Source organism: Rhinolophus hipposideros (assembly GCF_964194185.1).
Source record: "Rhinolophus hipposideros genome assembly, chromosome: X".
Classification (NCBI taxonomy): domain Eukaryota; kingdom Metazoa; phylum Chordata; class Mammalia; order Chiroptera; family Rhinolophidae; genus Rhinolophus; species Rhinolophus hipposideros.
In genome coordinates this window covers 126,401,829-126,428,943 of record NC_138046.1, presented here as the reverse complement: position 1 = coordinate 126,428,943, position 27,115 = coordinate 126,401,829, and the positions used below count along the sequence as shown (strand labels likewise).

Sequence of the window (27,115 nt, the reverse complement as noted above, 5' to 3'; positions counted from 1 at the left end):
CGGTCCTTTTGTGAGGTACACGGGTCGTTCTAATCCAACGGTGGACTCAAAGCCATTGATTGACCATCCTTAGAAAAGCTGGGCTTCATTACAGCTTCTTCGTGAGTCATTTTGGCAGCAGCCACGTATAGAAATGGTCAGCCAGTGCTGGAAGGCTGTAGGTATTGTGCTGACTGTTATTCTTGTTTTATTTCCCCAGACTGGAGCAACATGCAAATCAGGGGTGCAGATTTCTTCGTCAGCACATCCTGAACATAACTACTAGGTGAAGGTGCTGGTGATAGCAGCCTACCGTTTGGTTGGAGATCCTAGGTGGCTTCCAAAAGATTCAAAAGCTCCTGAGGACAGCCTTTCAGTTCCATCCTAGACATCGGGCAGACGACACCACTGACACACTGTGAGTTGCTGGGAGGTGTTTTGTGCTGGTCTTAGCTTATCCATCACCAATGTTGTGTTTGGACCAGCCCTTGAGATTCTTACTATAATGGCAAGGCACCCTTCGCCAGGAAATAGCCACCAGGACATTTTGAAAGAAACAAGGGTTTATTACTTACGGGACCTGTAAATGACAAAGGACACAGCACAGCTGGCGCCACACAGTGAGGCCATAGGCAGAGAGAGAAAGAGACAGAGAGAGAGAGAGAGAGAGAGAATAGGGTTGGGGTTCTGCCTTTTTTGTGGTCTGTAGAAGATGCATGAGTGTAGACATTTTTGGCCCTTTTGTTGTTTATCTTTCTGTTGTAATAGGCGGCATGGACGGGCTCTGAAACTTAGAGGCTCCTGTGGCTGTTTTCTAGAACTCATTGGATCAGCCTACAAGTTGATTCCAAAGCAATTTTTGTTGGAGTCATCTCTCTCCTTTTCCTTCCTTTCCCTTTTCTATACCAATCATTGTTTCTTGTTTTTTCTTTTCTTGGCGGTGTCTGTCATCTTGTTTTTGAGCAAGACAGATTTATGAAGGGAGAAATTAGTATTATGTTCTCAGTGTTACTTTTAGGTGCCAATAGAAGTGATAGCTTGCAGATGGAAGATGGGTGTTTTTTTCTTTCATCGCCGTGGATTTTGCTGTCATATTACTAGGTCATCATGCCCCATGTCCCCAATGGGATGCAATCACTAACTTTCCTAAAATCACCATGCAGTGATCTGCCTTTTGGAATGATGAAGAAACAAAGGAGATAGATTCAAGTAATCTCCCCTTTTCCAGTGATTCGAATTCATGCCAAGCAGTTGTTCTGACTTTAACTTCTTACATTCAGTAGCTCATTGGGAGTGTGTTTTCATCCAGACATGTTTTAGGGTAGGTTTAGGGATGGAGCCAATTCACTCAACAGCCTAAATGAGCCAGATGGCTGCAGGAGTTGGCACAGCACACACTCTCTAAAAACGGGCCAACAGAGCAAAATCACTTTCTGCTCAGGATTCGCTCCCTGAAAAGTCAGAAAACCAGTTCCGAAAGGTTGGAAACAGAGAGATATGGCTCTCCAATTCAGTAAGAATTTCACAGTAGGACCTAGCTTAATCCTCATGAAGATAACCTGCTTTTCTTTTCAGGACCTCATATCTTTGACCAAAGGAAAGAGGAAACTACTTGGGGTGACGGAATGATACTCAGGTAAAGGGAAGTCATGAGCCAGATGAGCAACACACTGAAACATGTGGATAATTTGGTGACATTACCACATTCAGTTTGATTGCCAGAGGCCTTCTATGTCATGTGTTCTTTAGATGGTTGGCCATCAGATGTCTAGATTGGTATCCTGGGTTCCGGAAGTCTAGAATTAAGAAAAGATAGGAGAGATTTACATGCGATTGGCACAAATAGAAATGGCAAATTTCCCACACACCTATGTTATTTTAAAATATTGTAAAACTGGGGTGAGAAAAAAACACCTCAATCAATTTCTGGCAGAGGAAGAGTGTTTCTGTAATTCCTGCGATTTGGCCATAGGGAAAGACTGGGGCATCCGGCACCTGTCTTCAAGAAGTTCACAGTTTTTGGGGAAAATAGAGTTGCAATCTTGTGGGGCCACTGTGGTTTTAAAATACCAGTAAAGGGCTCTGGGAACAGATGGGGGTCAGTGACTCTTTGTCTGCTCCCTCCCAGAGGAGGTAGTTAAGGTAGGTTTTACAATATGATTAAAGACAAAGTCGAGATTGAAGCAATAGTTGTAATGTCCAGTATCCATTCCCTGATAACTAAGTAGGGTTCTAGTAGGACGAGAATTACATGTTTCTTCAAGAAAACGGGACTTGAGCTGGAATTGAGTGCAATTTTGAAGTGGACGGAGTTGGTCTTCTGTTTCCAGGCTGCTTCTTTTCCAGAATTCAATTTTCTTCCATGCTCCCCTTATCCTTTATTCTGTGGCCCCCCTTTCCTTTGTCTTGCTTGCCTGTTTTCCTGGTCCAGACGAATGTTTCTCCAACAAAGTTGCCGTATCCATATGCGGTCCCATTCCGCTGGGAAGGGCAGTCAGCCTACTCTGTGTCCCAATGAGTGACCCATGTCTTCGCGTCTCTTCCTCAAGGAATGCATTATTCATCTCTGGATCTGAATTCTCAGATGTCACCTCCTGGAAGAACAATTTCTTTCTGTGAGTTGAGAAACCAGGAGGGTCTTCTCTACGCACCGCTGGTTCCGTTCAACTGAGATGGTCAATGCTTGCTTTGAAAGAGAACTCCGGGAGCCTGGCCTGATCCTGGAGAGATCAGCCTATTGTCCAGCAAATCCCACTGCACTCAGAGAAGATGGTGTTGGCATGGAAGTGACCTCCTGAGGCCTTCCAGATCAGTGTATCTCCAGTAAGGTCCATGCTTGTTTTTCAGGAGCCGGCTGGTCCCCCTATCTTTGACGTGGTTCCTTCTAAGCATCTGCCAAGCACAAAGGGCCACTGATGACAAGCCTAATATTGTCCTTATAATGGCGGATGACCTTGGCATTGGAGACCTGGGTTGCTATGGCAATGATACCATAAGGTAAGGCTACACGTTGGATCACACTTTTTTATATATGGTTCAGGTGTGGACAGTTCACACATTCTATGACTGAGTCTACGTGCAGCACCAAATGGATTTGTTGGATTTTCTTTCTTTCTTTTTTTAAAAAAGAAGCAAACAGTGTTCCGGTATGTTAAATTCAGGATTCTTGATTGGAATCTTGGTTCTGTACTTATGAGCTGGGGAACTTTGGACAAGTTATGTAAGCTCTGCGGACCTCAGTTTCCTCAGGTGTTGTGTACACAGGTGAATAGTCCGTACCTGTGAATTCACACACGCAGAGTGCTAAGTAGTCACCTGGCACGTAGTAAGTGAGCTCGCTATATAATGTAGACTATTACGATGAGTGGTGACTTTTCCATATATTTTTACTCGGCAGAAATAATCATTCCATGTTGTCTAACTTTGAAAGCCAACAGACCCTTTTGAAGGCGATGTCTTTCTCTTTCGACAACAGACTTTCTGAAAGAAGTAAAACAAACAGGATACTGAAACTCCATGCTTTATGGCGGGTTATAAAAGCCATCTCTATGAGCCGTGCCTCTGTAAAGCTTTGGGGTAGAGCGTCCTGAGACGTAGGGCTCGTACATATTAAAAATTGTAGTGTGGTGTTACTGACAGAAGGCAAAACTACTCTTCTATGCTTTTGGCAAGAAAAATTAGGAGAGGTGGAGAGATGGATATCAAAGCAGATGATGGCAAAATTAATGATTGCTTCTGATAAGGCGAGTTAGGACTCTGAAAAAAGGGCATAAGAAAGGAAAGAGCACATATCTTCAGAGAGTGTGCAGAGCTGGGTGTAAACGTTTTGCTGAAAATACCAGTTACTTGAGAAGTGAGATGATAATGGGAAACCTAAAAGAAGGCAGGGATGCCCCCTACATGCGGTTTACAAACAACTTCTTTCTTTGCAAATGGTATTATACTGTAACACATGGTGGATGGTTCTCCGCTTTACATGAAGGATCAGAAAAATGCCATGGTGAAGCTGGGAATTGTTTGTGCACCATATGACCACAGTCTCTCTCACAAACACTTTGAGGTTCATTTTGTTTGGTTTTCACCCTGCAAGGAAAGTGTTTGTCTTCCATCCAAGGCTCTCTTTCATTCTCTTCAATCTCCAGCTAGTTTCATGTTCGGTCACGTGGTGGTTTTGCCACCTGTGTGTAGACAAGGGACCTTTACCTATTGAACATGTGCGTTCTACTCATGCTTTGATGTGTAAGGATCGAGGCATAAGTAAGGTCTCTAAATCCTCAGCCTTAATTACTGAGGCCAGAGACACTTCAATACCAGGGGCACCGAAAAAAATATATTCAAATGGACCCTTTGGTCACTGTTGCTCAAGCAGTAGTTCACCATAATCAGAAGACTATGGGCACTGAGCACCTCTTGTCATTGCAGAAGTCACACATGACTTGTATTCATCTTTTGTCATCGGTATATAGTATTACCATTTTAATACATTTTTTCCCTTTCTTAAGATGTGTCTACATTTTTTGGCCCCCTCTGTATTTTACATCTATCACTTAAAAGGTAGTATATATATTCAGAAGACACAGTACCGCAGAATCAAATGATTCCTATCCTGTGATAAACAACCTCTGGTCCCCGAGATGTGGGATTAAGATAGAGAATGAGCTCGCCGTGCAAGGTAGGTTTTGTCCCTGTCTGAGCTTGGGGAGTTGTCGGGAAGGGAGCTGTTTACCTTTGGGTCCCTCTAGGTCTTTCTCTCAGTCTCTCTGTCTCTCCTGCCTGCATCCCTCCCCAATGTTCCCTCCATCTCTCTTCCTAGAACTCCGAATATTGACCTGTTGGCTGCAGAAGGTGTCAAGCTGAGCCAGCACATTGCGGCAGCCTCCCTATGTACCCCAAGCAGGAGTGCATTCCTCACCGGCAGATACGCCATCCGTTCAGGTGTGTGAGTGCCCATGCCATGGCTTCTGCCTGCTGTCCTGTTCGGGTGGGAGGGGACAAAAATGTAGCCTGGCCACTCCTGTAAAGTTCCAAAGTGCAAACACGCCCGCGTGCTTGCATACACGGCCACGGATGTCACCATCAAGGTCACTATGGTCCTTCCATGTGGCTAGTCGTGGCTTGTCATTTTGTCACCTCATGATGATGTTTTCTTGTTAATGCCCTGTGACCAGGCGTAGGCTTCAGGTTCTGCCCCAGGATTGGAACGAGAAGCTACCTTGCGAGGGAATAGTTAACAGAACCTGGCTGTCATGACAAAGTGGCCACGAGAATATCCCAAATGTTGATCACCCCATTTTAGCCTGTTTCCACTGACGGACCATGTGGGCTGTTTCCGCCTTCTTTCCTTCTTTTTTCCTTTAAAAAAATTTTTTTTTATTCAGCTAACACTGATGAGCTAACACATCATATTATATTAGTTTCGGGTGTACATCCTAGCTATTCAACATTTAGAGACCTGAAGAAGTGATCGTCATGCTACGTCTCGTCCCCACCTGGTACCACACCATATTTTTATCATATGATTGACTATATTTCTCATGCTGTGTATGACGGCCCCATGACTTACTTATTTCTGTCTTTTGACTGTAATGAACCGTTCTGCTAGGAACGTGCCTGTGCCAGGCTTTGTTTGGACATGTCTTTTCAATTCTTTTGGACACATGACTAGGAGTGAAACGGCTGGGTCCTATGGTTCTTTATGTAAAGGCCTTCATTTATGGGCATAACTCCCGTAGTTTGAGACCAACCAGGGTATACCATTCCAAGGCCAGTATTGATGTCTAATTTTTAGGGAAGACCGACTCATTCCTTCCGCTACTGAGGGTGTCAGGTAACCTTTGCCATCCCATGAGGTTTGCAATATCTGCCTTAGCTTGTGATAAGGTTAGTCGGGTCCAGGAAAAGTCAAAGTATTTAGTCTCTGTTTTGTTTTTCTTTTGGCCTTGTAGCAAACTTGCATGTGATTTGACTCCCCCCACCTGTGTTGCTCAGTTTATGTAAAACTTGTTTTCCTAACCTCTCAGAAAGAGATGTGTTTCCTGTAGATGGTATGGTTTTAAAAAATCTAATTTCAAAGAGTTTTCTTTTGCGTCAAAGTTAAAGTGATGACAGCCCTCTCTCTGAGAGCTCCTGCCTTAATCTGCTCTCCCATTTTTATCTGAATTTCTTTTTCTTTTTACCTGCTTGGGTCCTGTCTCACCCAATTGTGTTTCCTCTCCCTGATGTGGCTGTAGGTTGGATTCTACTTGGGATGGAAACCAGGATGGGTCAGTTTGGAGAGTTCACCAGGATTAGATGGCTCCACAAATTTAAAAATATATCCAGGACCCTGCCAGCACCCTCAATGAGACTTAGCAAATTCCCCCCAGTTTCAGCTACTTCCCAGAGACGCCGGATGGGGGTGGTAGTTCTGCTACCTGACACCAGTTTTGTCATAAGAGATCCAGAAAGAATGTGTTTTCCCTTCCCAGAGGCCGCCAATGTCATGTTGTGAACAGGAATTGACCTTATATACCTTTACTACAAACAGAACTAAATCCTATTGTCAGAAAAAAAAGGTTTTACTGAAGACACAGTCAAGTTTGAAAATTTCACGAGATGTCCCTTTTTTTTCTGACCCATGGATTCCCCAGCCCACGGAAGGCACTGTTCAATCAGCAGTGACCTATGGGCACTACATCCTGTGTCATCGGAAGAATGCAGGAGGCTATGTGTATAGTGTTTTCCGAACGGTGTGTTTGTGTGTATCTGAAGGTGTCATGCGTGGGTGTGCACGTAAGGATTTGAAGGGGTTTTATGTTACGGGCCAGTGTGAGTTCTGTCTTTGGAGGGAAGGATTTCTTCCCCTAAAGGATGGTTTTCTCTTCCTGGTCATCATCTCTCCACCTCCCTGCCTCCGACTGTCCAAGGCTCTCTCTTTTACTCTGTATCCGGTGGGCACCTGCTTACTCATTGCATCCATTGGGTACTTACTTACTGATGTGCTGGTTTTTTCCGCACCACATTTAGGAATGGTTTCTGATGTAAATTCCCGTGTCATCAATAGCCTTGCTGTCCCGGGAGGACTCCCTCTTAATGAAACGACATTTGCAGCCATAGCCAAGAAGCAAGGATATAGCACAGCACTTATTGGTAAGAAGCCGTCATCGGTGTCACTCTTTGTTAAGTTCCGATAGGCCCGGCTTTAGTTTTGACTTACTGTTGTCTTGGACAAGTTTTGTTTTAGAATGTGTTAGCATCTGGGCTATGGCAGAGGCAGGCCTCTCCTGTCTATGTGGTCCTGGCTCACAGGTGCTATTTCAATGGCCATATCCTACCTGAGGATCTGACATGAAGCTGCTCGTATCTCAGAGTCCTTCTCAGGCACTGGCAGGCTGGTCTCTCCTCACTGCGCTGTGCTCACCTGGGAGCCACCATAGCAATGCCCCTTCCCACACACACACACTCATGCTCCTTTGTAAATGCTACCTATTCACCCTTTCCAGGCATGACTGAAGACCCCTTCCCACCTGCCTCCCAGGCCTTTCCATCCCACATGTTTCCGTATCACAATGGACTTCATCTTTGCAGAGGTGCTAAAGAGTCACAGTGAGGTTCTCTTTCCACGTTATTCTCTGCAGACTCTGAGAAACCGTCATCTCCTCCACCATGCAGAATTCCAGAAGTGTAATGAGTCCTCCTGAGAAAACCCAAACAGCCTTAGCAGCACCAACTTTGTATGGTGCATCAACTTTTGGTGCTGTGAGCATTTCGACACCGTACATCCATCACCCAAAGCCCGATAAGGAGCACGTGCATTGCCCTAGAAATTCCCCATGGGACCATTCCCAGCACACCCCTCTGTCTCAGCTCCCCTCTGTCTCCACTCGTGTTGGTCATGAGGGTCAATTCCAAAAAGAAAACGGTGGTGCCCCTTTTGGCAATGGCCATGGTCTCTGGCTACTTGCGTGGTGGAACATAGCCCGTCTCCCTGATTTCAGAGACAAGGAATTGAATTCTTTGCACAGTGGAGGGACACACCAGATGTTTTCGAGCAGAGATTGCACAATAACATCGAATTTGCAGGGATCCTTGTGCATTCTGGGGTCGCTCACTGCGCCTTGTCTGGCCTGCTTCTCTGTTTCGCTGAAGCAGAACCATGTGGACTTCCTTCTGCTCACTGACAAAGATGACACAAGTAAACTAACAGTGACCCTTCTGCAGTGAGACCTACTGTCCGGATTTGAGAGGACTGGGCTTTAACTGGCATGAGATACTGTGCCATTTTAGGGTCCTTCAGTTTTGGTAATGAATCTGACATTGAGAAGAGAAGATGACCTTAGTGGAGTTGCAGAACAGAAATCTACCATCTATCATCTTTCTATCTATCTATCTATCTATCTATCTATCTATCTATCTATCTATCTATCATCATCATCTATCATCCATATCTTCTATCCATCTATCATCATCTGTCATTTATCTACGTATCTATCTTTTATCTCTCTATTAATCCACCCACCTTCGCTCATATTTCTCTCGCTATCTAATAGATACGTACCTATCTACCTACCTCTGTACCTATTATCTGTACTCTACCTTGGCTCTATCATGATCTGTCTTTGTGACTACAACTTGTCCTCTCTGTGAATGAGAAGGTGCCCAATTCACATCCTTGCTGTGAGTTCACAGTTGCACCCCACCCCCCTTTATTTTTCATCCTACCTATTCGCTCGCAACCAGAGCTTAACACAAATATCTGCCAACTGAAGAAGAGCACAGAATGAGAGCATGCTGAACTCAGGTTTTTAAGGAAAGGAAAACTCTCTGCTACTCCGTTTTTGTACATGAGCTGATTGTTTCAAATGAGGAACGATCACATGATTTGGGGGACTATTATGCTTTTTTGTGTGTCTGTCTTTCATTTCAGGCAAATGGCACCAGGGTTTAAACGGCCGACACCGAAGTGACCACATCCACCATCCGTATAATTATGGGTTTGATTACTTCTATGGCATGCCATTCACTCTGTATATGCCTTGCTGGCCAGACCTGTCACGGGACACGGAATTAGCCATCAGCAGCAGACTGTGGATCTGTGTGCAGCTGATCGCCGTTACCGCGTTAAGCCTCACCTTCGGGAAACTCAGTCGCTGGTTCTGTGTTCCCTGGTTCGTCATCCTCCTCATGATTCTTTTTATTTTTCTCCTGGGCGGTTTTTGGTACTGCAGCTACACATCTGCTCTGTATTGGAACTGTATCCTCATGCGAGAGGAGGAGATTACTGAGCAGCCCATGAAAGCCGAAAGGGCTGGGTCCATCATGATGAAAGAGGCCATTTCATTTTTAGAAAGGTAAACGAAATGAACACAAAAAATCCATGGTATGATAATGATAAAAGAATGACTGTTTTTTTGTTTTTTAAAGTAAGAGGGCATGACTTGAGCACTGTTAAGCATTGCTAAACACTGCCATTGTTTGGGCTAAGCAGTAGTAGAATGTTTTGGAGGCCCCCTGACCTCTTCAGGCAGGGCCTAAAGGGGTGATTCCCCTTGTGATTAAAATCACAATTTCTCTGTTGGTCTTGACATTTACATTTCAATAAACCAGGCAGCCAGACTCACACTGGAGTCAAACTCATGACCCTGGCTTATTAATGTACAATGCCTATCATTACAACACTTATTTACAGTGGGAAATATATTCGCCAGAGAAGTGGACACTAGAAGACATTGGTCCTCGCAGCGTCTCCCTGTTAGGGAAAAACCTACTGTAGAAATTAGAATCTGAGGGCTTATTGTTAATCATGTGATATGTAAGGAGCTATTTGGATCATTATAAAGCTGCCTGGGTCGAGAAAAACTGGAAGCTTTCTGAGCTAGGTACGTGTACCATCCTTGACGTGTCGGACCTTCTTGCAGAAAAAGGCTGTGGACACATTTCTTTTCACTTGCTCTTTCCACACTGATTGAGGCTTTATCTTGATTGATTGCCATGCAGGTATGTATGGCAAGAGGTATACAAACTAACGACAGGAAATAGGGTAACAGTTGTAAGCACCGGAGAAGCCATACTTTCTTTCTTCCTTTCTATTTTTTTAAAATTTTTATTGGGGAACAGTGTGTTTTTCCAGGACCCATTAGCTCCATGTCAAGTCATTATTTTCAATCTAGTTGTGGAGGGCACAGCTCACTGTCCCATGTGAGAATCGAATAGGCAACCTTGGTGATATGAGCACCGCGCTCTAACCACTGAGCAAACTGGCCACCCGGAGGCCACACTTTCAAAAACAGTATCTCGGCTGACTGACTAAGATATTCAAAGATGAGTAAGAGCAAGAGGAAGGAAGGAGTGGGCCGGCACTGCCAGCAGAAGTTAAAGCATGTGTAAAAGAATGTTTGCAAGAATGTGTGAGTAATTTGGTCTGGGCATGAGATATGCCAAGCCAGCAATGGTGAGGGGACAAGCCGACATGTTTGACTGTCACGCAGAGTTGATTGAGGAGGTGAAGAATGTGTGTCCCCTGATACCTAATGTTGTCCTTGCCCCGTAGCCCAGGGGGAGAGAATGAACCTTGAGGTGGTAGAACCGTATTTGCATTGCAGATGTGTGCAACTGCATGGCTGGTTTCCTGCAGGGCACACTCTTTTATTTGCTGGTACTCTTCCAAAGGTGCCGATTTCTAGGAAGATTGACAGAGACCACTACCATGTTCCTCGATGGCTTCCACCACTCCGAAAGTTCACTATAAGTGACCCTGTCCATTCTGTCAGCCAATTCATCTTAAAACACCCCTACACCTTGTAGCTCGTGGTTTTACATTAATAATTTGTTTTAAAAAAGAAAAGTTGGTGTTGAAATGTGCTTGGATCGCCAGAACCAAGGTCTATATGATCCACAGTGACTTAATATCGAAAAGAAAGAGCATGAATGGTGAGCAGGGAGTCTGGAGGTTTACAAGCGACTCCATTGCCTGGCAATGTAACCACACGCAGGTGACTCAGGCTCAGGATGCTAGGAGCTGCTTTCACGTGGATTTGAGTGCATGAGTGACCTATGGCTGCCATCATCTTAGGGGCTTACCACAACACACCTTTATTATCTTGTGGTTCTTAAGGTCAGAAAGGTGAAATTAATTTTACGGGGATAAAGGTAAGATGTTGCCAAAATGGGTGTTTTTTTTTCTGGACACTGTAGGGGAGAATCTGTTCATGTCTGTTCTAGACTCTAGAAATGGCATGCTTTCCTTGGATTGTCGCCGCGACACTCCTGTCTCTGCTTCTGTTGTCACCTTGTCATGTAAGGTGACATATTCACAGGTTCTGGGGACAAAAAGTGGGCATCTTTGAGGTGAGCTGGTATGCGGGCAACCCCCGCTGAGATAACTCTTTATTGTGGTAGCTTTATTTAGAATGTTAAGTGATTTTAAAACTTTAAAGGGCTAGACGTGTGAGATACCCCTTCTGTCTTACTGATTTAGGTTTGAAGAAGGACATTTTCTGAAAGGGACCAAATGCAACGCAGTCAAGTCTAAGATAGCAAACGATCGTAGGGGGTCCCCCTTCACAAAGACACACAGGAAGCTAAGATGAGAGAATGGATATGCATCTTGGTTTTTCTCTACCAACCAGCCCCCTTCTTTCTTATTTCCCAGGTTCCCCCTTTCAATGTATCCTATAAAAACATGGAACCTCACTCCTCAAAAACACGTATGTTAGTGCTACTAGGCTACTAGGGCTACTATAAAAAACATGGCAGAAAAGGGTGATGAGACACAGCAGACATGTACCCTCTGCCAGTTCCGCAGACCACAAGTCCAAACTCAAGGTGTCATCAGGGCTACCATCCCTCTGACCGGTCTTCCTGGTTTCTTCCAGCTCTGCCACCTTCTCACACTTGGCCGCTGTCTGTGGTGTCTGCTGCCTTGTGGCCACATCACTCCAATTTCTGCGTTTTCACATGACATCTGCCCTCTGAGTGCCTCTGTATCTCCTAATAGCCCTCTTCTCGTAGGGACACCGGTTACGTGACTCTGAGCCCACCCTCCACCCCCATTATGACCTCAGCTTAATAAGAGTACATTCTGAATTTCTAGGTGGACAATTTTGGAGGCACACCATTTAACACAATGCACTGGGAGTACTCTTTCTTTCTTCTTATCCATGTTTCCTTCCTATTCTTACACAGTGATAGCTCATGAGCAGAAATTTCGCCAAGAGTGGCTGCTGCCCTGCCTAGCTGAGGACCTATCATTCCTGCAGACAGATGGTCAGGATTGGAGAGAGTCAAGCTTGTTTCCTGATTCCTCCCAAGGGGAGCAAAGGTGTGAGGACGGCTCGCCAAGATGTTTCTTTCCATGCTTGCTCTCGGGTTGTGAAAGTGTCGACGTTGCTAAAACAACACTCCCATGAGAGCATGCTCTGTGTTTCTTTAGGTGTGACCCTAGTCTGAGATGTCAAGCGCCGTTGGAAAGTGTACCACGCAGAGCTGGATTTGAGTTATAGTTCTGTGGCGACTTCCAAGTGTAGCGTATGTCCAACCCATCTCCTGGTATCAGAGAGGCAAAGGAACTATGGTGACCTCACCTCCAGAGTAGGGGGAGAGTCCAGACGCTGGAGGGTTCTGGACTCCAGTCTGGCTAGGATGGTCTCTCAAAGGGGCTGCCTTTTGTGCGTGTCCCCTCTCGTGGGGTGTGGAAAGGAAGGAAGGGAAGTGTGTCTGTATGCCAGAGAACATGTCTCCACATGTTGAAAACTCAGCAATGATGTGATTGGTGTTTTCTCAGGCACCGTGAAGAGCCTTTCCTCCTGTTTTACTCCTTTCTTCATGTTCACGTACCCTGCCCCACGATGGAGAAGTTCATTGGCACCAGCAAGCACAGCTTATATGGGGACAATGTACAGGAGATGGACTTCTTTGTGGGTAAGTGGCTGGACCTAGGTAAACGGAACCTCTGATTTGATAATTCGGGACACTTAGAAACCAGCCTGTGAAGGAGACTGTGGAGATAACCATCTGAAGAGTGAAGAGAACCCTTCTCACTAGGGAGGGCTGGTCTTTGGCATAAACAATGTCCCAGATGGAAGCAGTTGACAAAAGAGACGCAGCCCTTGTGGTCGGTAGTTACCCTGTCTTTTCACCCCATCGGCTGCTTCCCAGCCAGCACTCTTGTCAACATTCTTGTGTCTCTAACTGAGGTCGGACCTGAAATCAGATCATGGTACTCTCTGGTTGAACAGCACACCTCTAGTTCAGGTCTGCTGAGGACCAAGATGTGTGTTTGGAGTTGGCGACTCAGAGTCCAGAACCCTCATAAGGGAATGCCCCAGAGAGAGACAATGGCCATTGTTTACACAATACATACATCAACTGGCAAAACACATTCACCTTTTCCAACATGAGTGGCAGAAAGCATGATGGCCACACGTGTTTGCAAGATGCAAACTTAAGGTATACTTGTTCCCAGATGGAAGATGTTGGTATGAAGTATATGTCAGTAAACAAAGAGAGGCTTTGGAAATCAAACCTGACCAAGGGGAAGCTGTTAAAACAGTCTTAAAAAACACAGAACATATTTTTAAAATATTTTAGCTATAAACACGATTGTCATCAAATCTATGCACATATTTATATGTGTCTGTAAGTGATTATTTGTGGGTGTGTGGTGTGCGTTTGTGTTTCCCCCCTTCTCACTTTGTACCTGCCCCCAGGACGAGAGAACACAGAGTGTTCTTAAAATGTGTACTTCTGATATTACCCTCTATCTCAAAATCTCTGCTCATTCCCCCTATCATTCTGCCTTTGAAAGGACATGAGGTAAGGAATTCAAACTCTAGATATGATAACTAAAACAATAAATTACTTACTAGATGCTTTAAAATTTTAAATTAATGAGCTGTTTTCAAAATATCTCGTTTCATAAAATTTAAAGACATGGCATGAAGGCAGCAGAGAAGGTACTTTGGGTGCAACTTGGTTTCAATAGGATTTTCTCAGTGGCATTCTGGTAATATTACACAAAAGGATGGGTGTGTTAAATGTAGGCGGACATGCTACCACATTTAAAAGTTGGATTTGGAAAAGGCCACTGAGATACACATGCCATTGGCTTTGTATGTTTTGCCTCTCAGAATTGGGCTTTTAGGAATAATAATCAACTACTTTGACATGCAATTTCGAAAGCACAAGCACATTTACTTATCCCCCAAAACATCTACTCTGGAAGCTATCACAATACTGCACCCCAATCCGAGAATAGTTGCTTTGTTTCATAGAGAGGTTGATTTGCTGCAGCTCCTGGTTGGGATATCATGCTTACTTTTGGAAACCAATGCAGGTTTCACATGGCAGAGCCCTTGCAATGCGATGTATTGGTTGAATAAATACTTTGACACATGGCACTAATGGGACATGCACTGTTCCAAGGGTGCTCTAGACAAATCCCCATGAATGTTTTAGGACATGGGTACCATGTTCACCATCATCACTGTGGGGACAGAGCCCCAGAGAGCAGTTTCCAGGCTCTGGGCCTCGAGTGGGGAGGTATTGGCTCAGGTGGTGAATGACTTATCAGCTGTGGCTGGTTGGCCATCAGCTGTAACCGGTTAGCCAATTGGCTACTGATGTAACTGCAGGGCTGCCTTGATTGTTTGGTTGGTTGGCAGGCAGGGAAGTGAATGGTGGACTGTGGATCATGTGTCTTGCTCAGTCGCCAGAGAGAATATAGTGTATGACTCCCCTATCTATGGCTCCGTGGTTATTCCTTTTTGGCCTTGCCATATCCTGCGTTCTTATGTGGGGAGCAGGACCAGAGGTCCCGCAGGCCGCCCCGCACGACATCACTCTCCCTGTTAACAGATGAGGAAACAAAAGCACAAGGTACCAACAGGTCACGTACAGGTGAGCCAGGATGGAAACCTGGGTTTTCTTAGTCTCTAGCTCAGAGGCTGCTGTGGAAAGTGCATGTGGACAGAGTTGGGGAAAGAGAGCAAGATCTTCTCTGAAGCATTTCATAACCTCTCAGACACCCCATGTTGTCATTTCATGGGTATCTGGAACACGGCAGAAACTGCCCCCCACCAAGTCTGGCTTCCTGGAAACCAGTGGGAGGTTCCATTGCCAATACCGTACCCTACCCCCACCCATGGGAAAATCTCTGGGTCCACATTAATCACACATCCTAAATGAGAGAAGTCAGCGGTTCTCAGCTCAACAGCAGGTTTCTCAGGAGTGGGAGGGGAAGATGAGTGTTATCATGAGGAGGAGGAAGGAGAGATGGAGCAGGAGCGGAGTCTTGGCTGGACCCGTTTGCACTCAGTCAGGAGGGATGGGATTGGGATTCAGGGGTGGATGTGTAAGGATGGGTCAGTAAGGAGCGTTCGGCCAGCTCCACTGGGCAGGGCACCACCAGCCACGGAGAACGCAAACCTGTCTCAGAAAGTTACACCCCCATATTTCCAGCATCAACTAAATCTCTAGGGTTTTCAACCTGGACAGGTATATCCTTTCCAGGCATCATGTTGCTTTGAGATATTTCTGTCCTTAATATTTGGAGATTAAAGAAATAATTAGCTGTTTCTGTTCTTAATATTTAGAGAGATTAAAAAAATAACTAGTGGCCATGGAAAGGCTAGAAACACCTTTCTAGCATCAACTGAAATGTATATAATATACATTATATATATTTATATAATATATAATACATGTATAATATATAAGATAAATTTAAGATTTATATAAATATATTTAATATATAAACATATACATATTTCAGTTGATGATAGAAATATATGTATTTATAACATTAATAATCATAGAAAGGTTAACCATTTCCTTGGCCGCTATCTATTTATATTTTTCAATATATTTAAATATTAAGAATAGAAAAATCTCAAAGTAACTTAATACCTGTAAAGGATAGAAGGGTTGATTTTGTAGACCATAGTCGAATCAAATAAATATTAGTACATATATATTACATATGATGTAATACGATGATGATTATGTTATGTTATATAAACATATAATATGATATTTGTGTATTTTAATATATATGTTATATAACCATAGATTGTATAAAATATTATAAACATATTCTGCATATTGAATATATTACAGATAATATATTTAATATATTTAAAACATAATAACTGTTTTACGAAACCTTGTAGAGTTTACAACATAAACAATTATGTTCGTTGCAGTTAATATCAAGTTTATCTCTTATTCTACACACACGGATTTTTTATGTTGATTGCATTAATCAGGTTATCAAAGAACAATAAGTTCTAATAATCATAGTGACAGGAAAACTCTTATTTTACAGCATATATTAATGAAATAGCTTCCTTGTTTTACCCTTACACATGATGTTGGCCAAAGTTTTGAACTGATTTTATTCTTAACGGTTTGAGAGGTTTTTTAAAAAAATGATTAGACAGTCATGAAAATGCGTACATGTTTTTTAGCATCGACTTAAATATATATACTATTTATATATATAGTGTTTCATGCTATATATAAAATAACATATACTATATGACTTATATATTATATATGTATTACCTCATTAATAGTATACTATACAAATAATATATGTAATAATGTATGTATTGAGAGATATATGAGATATTGAGATAATTAGATATTATGCTAGTAGAATAACATTAGTGTACTAGTATAATCAGTTTATTATACATACATTTTCTACTTATATACAGAGGGTGCCAAAAAAATGTGCACACATTTTAAGAAAAGAAAAACTGTATTAAAATTGTAATACTCAGTATATACCAATAACGAAAGATGAATAACGTCACATTTGACTTCTGCAATTACAAGAGGTGCTCAAAGTGGTTCCCAACAGCATAATTTTAATACAGTTTTTTCCTTTCTTAAAAAGTGTATACATTGTTTTGGCACCCTCTGCATTTATATTATATTATATTATATTATATTATATTATATTATACTATACTATATTATATTATATTGTACTATACTATATTATATTATATTACTATATTAATATATATTTTACATGTATACATATACATGCTACAATATTTGTGTTAAGTATAGCCATGGAAATTAGTGGGTTTTCTTTATGTTAAAAATAACCCATTTCAAGTTAAGTAAGTGATGAGGTATTATTCCTAGAGCTCCAATATCAACCATTAAACATTTAGAAATAAGTTTTCAAAAAATAAATGGTAGTATTGGGGATAACTCCCTTATAAAGGAAAATGTTAATTAATTAACACTTTAATTAATTATTAAAATTGGGTAATTAACTATACCCCTTTCTAGATGAGAAGAGTGATTAGATAACAAAATATTAGTTATTCCAAAATTAATCTAGGGGTTTAATGTGGTTCTAATTAAAGCTGTACTTACTGTGAGCTGGGGGCTGGTTCTCGTTACCGAGACAACAATGACAATCTGGGCAATAGAGGAATTGACTGGTAAGAAATGTGAAATGTTCCAAGGATGGGTGTTGCTTTAGGAGTCAGTTCTGTGAGCACAAAGCAGGTAGTACTGAAAATAACACTACAAATCCAGACACACTGGTGCAGGATTCCTATCAGTGAAGCGCAAGTAGATAGCCTGAGAGCAAGTCCAATGAGGAAAAGGACTTATGAGCAAGGAAGCTTTCTACATCAAGGCAGCTGGGATGGAATACCCTGGGGGAAGTCAGTGACATGGGTAGAAATGTGTCTCCTAAAAAGATATGAACACACTCTGAACCCTGGTACCTGTGAATGGGACCTTATTTGGAAACAGGGTCTTTGAAGGGGAAATCAAGGTATGATGAAGTCATTGGGATAGGCCCTAATGCAATATGGTGGGTGTCCTTAGAGGAGAGGAAGAGAAACAGAGATAGAAACACACAGAGGAGCATGCTGTGTGAAGATACAGACACACACGGGAGTGACAAGGCCATGTGACAAAGGTGGCAGAGATTGGAGAGATGCATGTATAGCCCAGGGAATGCTAAAAATTGACAGCCACCATCAGGAGCTAGGAAGAGGCAAGGGAGTTGAGAGAGAGAGAGAAACAGAGACGGAGAGGGAGAGGAAAGGGAGAGGAGAGAGAGGGAGAGGAGAGAGAGACAGAGAGAGAGAGAGAGAGAGAGAGAGAGAGAGAGAGAGAGAGAGAGAGAGAGAGAGAGAGAGAGGCTGCCAACATTTTAGGACTTCTGGCCTCCAGAATTGTGAGGGTGAAAAAAAAAATCTCTGTTGTTTTAAGACATGAAGCTTGTAATAATTTGTTACAATAGACTTAGGAAACTCACACAGTTGATTTAGGAAAAAACACCATGAATTGAATTGGCATATTTTTTCCATGCAAATTAAGGACATTGAATGAAGCTAAGCACAAGCTGGAAGGAACTACAGTTAAATATTGTTTCTCTCTGGATAAGGAGCATAGCTAGTAAAAACCATGCAAAGATGGGGAAAGGCAAAAATCGTTAGATTTGATTTAATGTCAAAAGCATCCATCATACATAGCCTACATGAAGCACCTTGCACATTGAGAAAACATTAGCAATTACATGACATTGTTTTAATTCCTTAATAAATAAAGAGTCCTTACAAATCAATAATAGAAACACGAGAACCCCTTCCCCCCAAAAAAAATTACCAAGAGCCTAACGTAACTTATATTATATATTGAAAGTATAAAAGTGAGTGTTGGCATAGGAAGAAATCTGTTTTCACCCGATTTGACATAATCACATCTTAGACAGGAGATGCTGGTGGGAAATGGAGAAGATGGGCACACTCACACATGACTCCTGCGAGTGTAAAATGGGATATCTCAGATGAGAAACCTGTCTGCAATGACTCCGAAAGAAATGTGCAGCTCTTGAGGAGAGTATGACCACCCATATCTCATAATGTCCTTCGTGTTATGCACCCCTTTTGTATTTTCCAGGCAAGCTTCTCGCTGCCATTGACAATTTGGGACTGAGAAACCACACCCTCATCTACTTCACATCAGACCACGGAGGGAAATTGGAGTCCAGGCTGGGCCATGTCCAGCTGGGTGGATGGAATGGAATCTACAAAGGTGAGGGGGCAAGGTGAGGTGTGGGGTCTGCTTGGGAATAAGCTCTCCTGTTCTCCGTGCGATAAAAACCCATGATGTGATGAGATGAAGGCATGAAAACCTGAGCACGTTTCATTGGTTGATTGATTGATTGTTTAGTAAAAATAAACAGCAGGGCCAAAACCCAAGGATATTGACCTTAAGTCATTTCTAGGAAGTGCTAGAAGACACCTCTGGAAATAGGCTTCCCTCATAATCTGATGAGATTGAAGATAGTTAACGTAAGCAGATGACTACAAGAACTCTTTAAATGAGTTGAATAATGATTGATTATACCTACAAGAGGACTGACAGCAGATGGAATAAGGAGTAATGGGGCCACAGAGGAAACAAACCAGGGGCTCCTTGACCACTCAGGAGCTGTGGAAGGAGTTCTGGTGCTGTCCTCCAGAGATACTGCCAAGCTTGTCTAAGGCTTTACAATTCAAGTCACACGTGCTAATTCCATGTCCTACTGTGACCCTTGGTCCTTGAAAACCTGCCCACCCCCCACCAACCACATTGACCTTATCTGTTGACATGTACCTTGATGGTGTAAGAAAATTATCTGGAAGACGTTCGGCACATTTTATCAGAGGGACTGAAAGAGATTCTAAAGTGTTGTCTAGAGGAAACTACGTTCTTGTTCATGCAAATATGGATTCTATAGTCGGGTTCAGTAGGAAATGATGATTTCTGTCTGAATGAGATGAAGTGTTTGCCTCACTCTGGCAGAAGGGTGAGAGTATCTGCAGCTTAGGGCTTGCACAACTAAAGTGTGTGCTTAAATAACAAAACAAATTAATAAGGAAACTTTTATGTTTTTCTTGTGAGAACTTTCAACATATCTCCATTGCTAAGCATGCTACGAGTTCAACTCTACTTTGAGTAATTGAATGAAATAATAGGATGGCCATTCTTCTTTGTGTCATCATTGCCTCCTGCTCTCATTCTCAGTAACGCCTTCGATTAAGCAGTAAATTTGCATATTCCCATCCTATTCCATTCAATTCGTTTTCAGCAGGCTTGATTCAGGAATGAACAACACACACAAAAATCCCACCTTCATGGAATTTATATTCTTGTGGAAAGAGGCAACGTCAGAAAAAAAAAGTGAAGTATCTGATATGGCAGAAGGTAGTAAATACTACAGAAAAGTAGATCAGGAAAGAATGGAGAAAAATAGGGTAGAAAAAAATCCTGGGATGAGACTGCCATTTTAAATAACGTCTTCGTAGAGAAAGATATTCGTACTGAAAGAGGCTTGAAACAAAGTTGCTGTGTACCTGAGAAAACAGTGTTCTAGGCAGAGAGAATACGGTTAGTTAATTATTTAATCAACAACCTATCAGCAGCCCAAGAAAACATAGTTCCGTGGACACGTACTGCTGACCCCATCAGGACTCTGCTCGTGGGAGGCACTGAGCAGAGATTGTCTTTCTTGATGTTGATTTACAAATACTCTTATGACAGTGACGATTTTAACTGGAACTCCACTACCTTGCCCTGTAGGTGGGAAAGGCATGGGCGGCTGGGAAGGTGGAATCCGTGTGCCTGGACTTTTCCGATGGTCTGGAAAATTACCAGCTGGAAAAGTAATCGAGGAGCCTACAAGCTTGATGGATATTTTGCCAACTGTAGCAGCACTGACAGGAGGCACTGTCCCTCAGGACAGGTGATGTCATATAATACGATCTATTAACAAAGCTTTTTCTTCTCTTCCTTCTTCTCCTCCTCCTTTTCCTTCTTTTTCTTCTTTCTTTGTCTTGAGAGGATTCTGGACAAAGGAGACAAACTCAGACCCAACAGGTACACTTTCTCCCCAGCACCTAGGTAATTTTTACCTTTGTATATAGCTGTTTATTGAGTGTTATTCATGTACTAGTCATCGATTTTTGCACTATGATGGCCCATCTTAGACACTTTAGTTTTTATTTGGGAGGTACATGAAGACAGGAAAATTTGGAGAGAGGAACGTGGCTGGTCAAACTCAGTCATCCATATAAGATTAAAAAAAAAAAAAGAACAATTCCCTAGTGTCTGGTGTGCAAGATTCAGAAGGCTCAGATGAAGGAAAGGCATTCTATGAATACTTTGAACTTAATCCTGAATGTTTTAATTCCATCAGGACAAGTTCTTCAGATTGCATTTTTACACCCACTGGCATAACTGACCTAATTAGAGTCAGTTTGAAGCTGATTTTCTGATCGTTCATTGATCGCAGCTTTCTAAGCAAATCCAATAGCTCCAACCCACTGCCATTTTTCCCTTTGAAGTGCAAAGAGTTATTTTAAGGTTTCTTTCTTCATGCGATGGAGCTGATCTCATTTGGAATGAAAGTACAATGTGTTCAAAAGCTAATTAGAAACAAACAAATAAAACCACGTTCTCAATTTTCTTTAATCCTTTATTTTTTTTCTTTTATTATAGTTGACATTCAATATTATTTTATGTTAGTTTCAGGTGTCCACCACAATGGTTAGACATTTGTATAGCTTACAAAGTGGTGTCCCCAATTAGTCTAGTCCGCACTGGCACCACACACAATTATTACAATATTATTGACTATATTTCCTATACTGTACATCCCCGTGGCTATTTTGTAACTACCAATGTGTACTTCTAATCCTTTCTCATTTTCACCCAGCTTCTCACCGTCCCCCATGCCCCCCCAACCCCCAGCCACCACCAGTTTGTTCTCTGTATCTATGAGTCTGTTCCTGTTTTGTTTTGGGTTTCTTTTATTGTGTTACTGTTGCTTATTTTGTTCTTTAGATTCCGACAATAGGATTTACTGAGAATTCATATAAAATGATAACTGAATAAAGCTCCCTTTTACTTAGAAGGAGAGTATCAATTTCAGCTAAATTATCCATTTTTTTAAAAAAAAGATGATAGCATTAGTACTACATGCAACTTTTTAAAGTTGCTAAGCCTATCATAGTCATATTTTTTTTTCTCAATTATTAATGAGGTGCTTTGACTTTGGGGCATTGCTACTAGTCTATATTTTGGACTCACAAAGGGCTATCTGGAAACTCGATCTTAAGTAATAGTGTGCTGTAAGCTCTGATTAGGATTCCCTCATGGAAATGATTTGATTTTTACTTTTTTTTCAAAATTAGCTCAAAAAAATATCATATCTTCCTTTCCTCTACATTTCAGTTTTCAAGGGAAAATGAAGGCATGCATGCTTTGCAGAAATAAATTGGGTTGTCATGATTCAAGTTGCACTGGACATTTTCATAGACATCTTTGTGTGGTCATCAATTTTTTATTTGTTTGGGGTAAATGCCAGGAGTGGGGAATCTGGGTCATAGTATCAATATATGTTTAACTTCATAAGAAACTGTCAGATTGATTTCTAAAATGGCTGAACCACTTGGCATTCCCACCACCAATAAATGAAAGTTTCAGTTGCTCTATATCCTTGACAACACTTGGAATCACCAGTGTTCTTAATTTTAACCATGATAAGTGCCAACTAGAATCTCAGTGTGGTGCCAACTTGTGTTTCCCTGGTATCTAATGATGTTAAACACCTCTGTGTGTAGTTATTTACCACCCATACTCTTCTTTGTGAAGAGTCTGTTCAAATCTTTTGTCCATTTTTCAATTGAGAGTGTTTTATTTTTTTATTGTTGAATTGTAAGAACTCTTTACACAGTCTGGATGCAACTTCTTTATCAGATATGTGTTTTGCTAATATTTTTTTCCCAGTCTGTGGCTCACCTTTTCATTTTCTTACATTGTTATTGGACCAGCAGAAGCTTTCAGTTTTGATAATGGTCAATTTATTGTGTGATTTTTTTCTTTTATAGACTGTGATTATTACGCTATGTCTAAAAGAGCATTTTCTCATTTCAAGGTTACCAAAAATTTCTTACATTTTCTTCTGGAGGTCTTATACTTTCATGTTTTACATTAGGCTTTATGGTTGATATTGTGTGCAAATTTTTCATATAGTGTGAAGTATAGGTTGTGATCTTTTTCTCTTTTAAAAAAGAATTTATTGAAATATAGCTAACATACAATATTATATTAGTTTCAGGTGTACACCATAGTTACTCAACATTTATAGACCTAAAGAAGTGATCACCATGGTACGTCTAGTAACCACCTGACACCGTAGAACATTATTACAGTAGGGGATATAGTCAATAAGTTTGTGATTTATTTTGTCTTGCATTTGGATGTCTATTGTTCCTAGTGCCATTTATTGAAAGACGGTTCTTTCTGTAGTAAACTACTTTGGACATTTGTTGAAAATCAATTGAAACTCCATCACTGGTCTATTTCTGGACATGTTCCTGTTCCTTTGATTCACATGTCTATCCTTATGTCAATACTATATGGTCTTGATTACTCTAGCTTTCTTGTAAATGTTGCAATCATGTAGTGCAAGTTTGAAAACTTTCTTTCTTTCTTTCTTTCTTTCTTTCTTTCTTTCTTTCTTTCTTTCTTTCTTTCTTTCTTTCCTTCCTTCTTTCCTTCCTTCCTTCCTTCCTTCCTTCCTTCCTTCCTTCCTTCCTTCCTTCCTTCCTTCCTTCCTTCCTTCCTTCCTTCCTTCCTTTCTTTCTTCAAAATTGTTTAGGTGATTCTAGGTTTCTTGTTTTCCCCTACAAATTTCACAATAAGTTTCTCAATTTATACAAAAAAAGCCTTGTAGGATGTTTCTTTTTATTGCAATTGCATTAAATCTATAGATCAATTTGTGGGGAATTGATATCTTTACCATTTGAGTCTTCCAATCCATGAACATGGTCTATCTGTCCATTTATTTCTCCTTTCAGATGTTTTCTGGCACTTAGCATATGAAGTTTTAACATTAAAAAAGAGGATATTTCATGTTTTTTAATGCTGTAATAAACGGTATTTTTAAAAGAGTAGTATCCATTGCTAAAATATAGAAATAAAATAGATTTTTGTTTAAAGTTGGCCTTGAATGCATGACCGTGCTAAATTTACCTGTTAGTTCCAGTAGTTTTTGAAAGGGTTATCAACACAGGCCATGATTCTATATGAGCATAAGGACGGTTTTCTTTCTTTTATGATCATTGTTTAAGGATTATCTGGGACTTATTATCCTATTTTCTATTATGAGGTAGGTTTTATTATAACTGTTTCTCTGCAGATAGGATCTAGCCAGACCATCACCTCTAATGCATCTTTTGGAGCAAAAATTAATATAAGACCTGGTCTTAAATATAATATAATACAACATAATATAATATAATACTGGGTCTTATATTAATTTTTGCTCCAAAAGACACATTAGAGGTGATGGTCCAGCGAGGTCTTATTTTCGGGGAAACATGGTATTGTTTTCTAATATGAGGTATAAGATACATTTTCTGATATGAGACCAAAAAAAAAAAGCATATAGTTGTTTAGAGATTCTATAAAATCTCCCGTTTCAGGGGAGTGATACACCTGCAAATGAAATTCTGATTTGTGAAGTCGTCGGAGCCTCTGAGCTGTTGAGACCCTCTGTGGCCCTAAAAGCTTGTTGTTCTCATCTCTCTCTTTCTCTCTCTGTCTCCCTGAGAGCATGCATGGATTTCCCTAAATTCTCAGCAGTACACTGTTCTCTGGGGGAATGTCAGGGAGTGCACTGACCACCGTGATGGTCAATGTCCTTTGCTTTACGTCCTTGCAGGGTGATTGATGGCCAAAACCTCATGCCCCTGCTTCATGGTGCCGTCCAGCACTCAGAGCACGAGTTTCTCTTCCATTACTGTGGTGTGTACCTCCATGCTGCACGCTGGAACCCAAAGGACAGTAAGTACACGAGCCCCTGGTCCCTGCAGATGCCACAAGTGGGGTCACTCAGAGGGACCCTCCATGCTCTCCCATTTTCTGCCCTCCCCTACCTGCAAGACCAGTCCTTGTCGTCCAGGGAAGGCCACTGAAATTACCTTCTCAGAAAAGTTTCTGAGAATTGCTCTTCCTCAGAAAAGCAGGGAGGTCACTTCCAGAAATGTCAACTTTGAGAAACAGGACTCATGACGGCTGGAAAAGATGTGAGACATTATCCAATAGGGGATGCTGACATTCTAAAGGTTGATAAAGAGAAAGACCAGAAGAATGCTCGAGAAGGGGGCAGAACACACAGGAAGTGGGTACTTAGGTTGCATGTCTGTGATGTGTCTCTTCTTCTCCAGGCCAGGCAGTGTGGAAGGTTCATTATGTGACACCAGTGTTCCAGCCACCGGGAGCTCAGGCGTGTTATGGGACCAAGGGCTGTGCCTGTTCGGGTAAAAGGGTCACATACCATGACCCTCCTCTGCTCTTCGACCTGTCCAGAGACCCGTCCGAGTCCACACCCCTGACAGGTGACACAGAGCCCCTCTATGATTTAGTGATTAAGACGGTGGCCAACGCCGTGCAGGAACACAGAAAAACCATCATCCCGGTTCAGTTGCAGCTTGGGAAAGAACTGAATACGGACCGTATATGGCTGAAGCCCTGTTGTGGGGTGTTCCCATTCTGCTTGTGTGACAAGGAGGGGAACACCTCAAACCTGGGGTTCTAAAGACAAACTATGATGGACAGCGAGCAGCCAAAGGCCGCCACCCTTGGCACTTTCAAATTCGCAAGGAATGGGTTTGACAGGCAATACATTCATCTACCATTCCAGATTATTAAATGTCCATTGGTTATAACTGGATGTCCATCTACCATTCTAGATTATTAAATGTCCATCTACCATTCTAGATTATTAAATGTCCGTTCCAGATTATTAAATGTCCGTGAACTTTTTTTTTTTTTTTTGGATTCTTGGTGCTCAGTGTTTATCTTATTTTCTGAGTCCTCCTCCCTCCCCCTCAAGTCTGGTTCAAGCCATTATTCACAATCTTAGCTGTAGAGAGCGCAGCTCACTGGCCCATGTGGTGATCGAACCAGCAACCTTGGTGTTAGAAGCACAGCGCTCCAACCATTTGAGCCACCGGGCTGCCCATTTCCCAAGTTTTTAAATCTGGTTTTCAGTGCTAGGAAAGCGGCATTGCTAGCCATCTGTCCCTCTGGCTCTCTTGTTCTTTAAAGCAGACTCCACAAGCTACAAGTGAGGGCCTGTGTACGTGAAACTTGATAGCCGGGAGAGGCAAACCTCCCACCGTGTAAGTAACAATACATTAAAACTGTCTACAGACTCTCCCTGACGTATGATGGTATGATCGGGTTACATCCTGATAAACCCATCGTAAGCTGACAATACACCGGCTGAAAGAGCCAACATCATAGGTTAACCTACCTTAAACGTGCTCAGACACTTACACGAGCTGTGGGTGGGTCATTAATTATCTTGAGTATTATCTCAAGAGTAATTGCTTTGATCTCACCAGAGGCAGGAGACAAAATGGGTGTTGTGCAGACACGATGGGATGGGAAAACACAAAACACAATATCCAAGAAAACGCTGGCAACACAGCTCACTGGACAGGGTTGGTTGTTGACCGGGGTGATGGCAGGGCCTGACGGGGAGCTGCGTCTCGCTGCCAGTACCCAGCGTTACGACAGAGTTTCATACCTCATGTCATCAGCCTGGGGGGTGAAAAAATCTATATCCAAAATTCAAAGGACGGTTTCTACAGAAGGACAATTGCTTTCTCACCCTCGTAAAGTCGAACAATTGTTATTTCGGACCATCGTAAGTCAGGGACCTTGTGCAGTCTGAAGTAGCCATTCAGCCAACCAAATAAATTTTTTTTTTCTTTTCCACAATAAGCAAAAGCTGGTCCGAGACTAGTACAATTTCTTTAGGCACAACGTGGCTGTCCACACAGCAATTGGTGACACTCCAACTGTTGATAAAACTTCATCCACAGCAAGATTCCTGAGAGCTACAAAAAGTGGGAGTTAAAAACCCAGAAGGGGCGCCGGTACTGATCTGTCCCATAGAATGTTCTAGAACTTTGATGGCGTATCTTATTTCTTTCATACTTCACCCTCACGATTTAGGCATAAACCCCGGCATGAGCTTCCTGGGGCTGTGTAAACAAACCACCACAAATGTGGTGGCTTCGACCAGTAGAGATTTATTCTTTCCACGTTCTAGAGGCCAGGAATC

General features: G+C 42.1%; 1 protein-coding gene across 1 annotated transcript; it reads left to right on the top strand.

Annotated features, from left to right (window-relative positions):
* Positions 1–1,604: 1,604 nt before the first annotated feature.
* On the top strand, positions 1,605–25,579 carry ARSF (arylsulfatase F; the record flags this gene model as incomplete). The annotated part of the gene is made up of 10 exons (XM_081043121.1): positions 1,605–1,615; positions 2,827–2,976; positions 4,793–4,914; positions 6,985–7,107; positions 8,885–9,308; positions 12,740–12,876; positions 18,892–19,026; positions 20,557–20,719; positions 24,704–24,825; positions 25,209–25,579. 10 exons carry the CDS (start codon positions 1,605–1,607, stop codon positions 25,577–25,579), a joined length of 1,758 nt encoding a protein of 585 aa, XP_080899247.1.
* Positions 25,580–27,115: the final 1,536 nt, after the last annotated feature.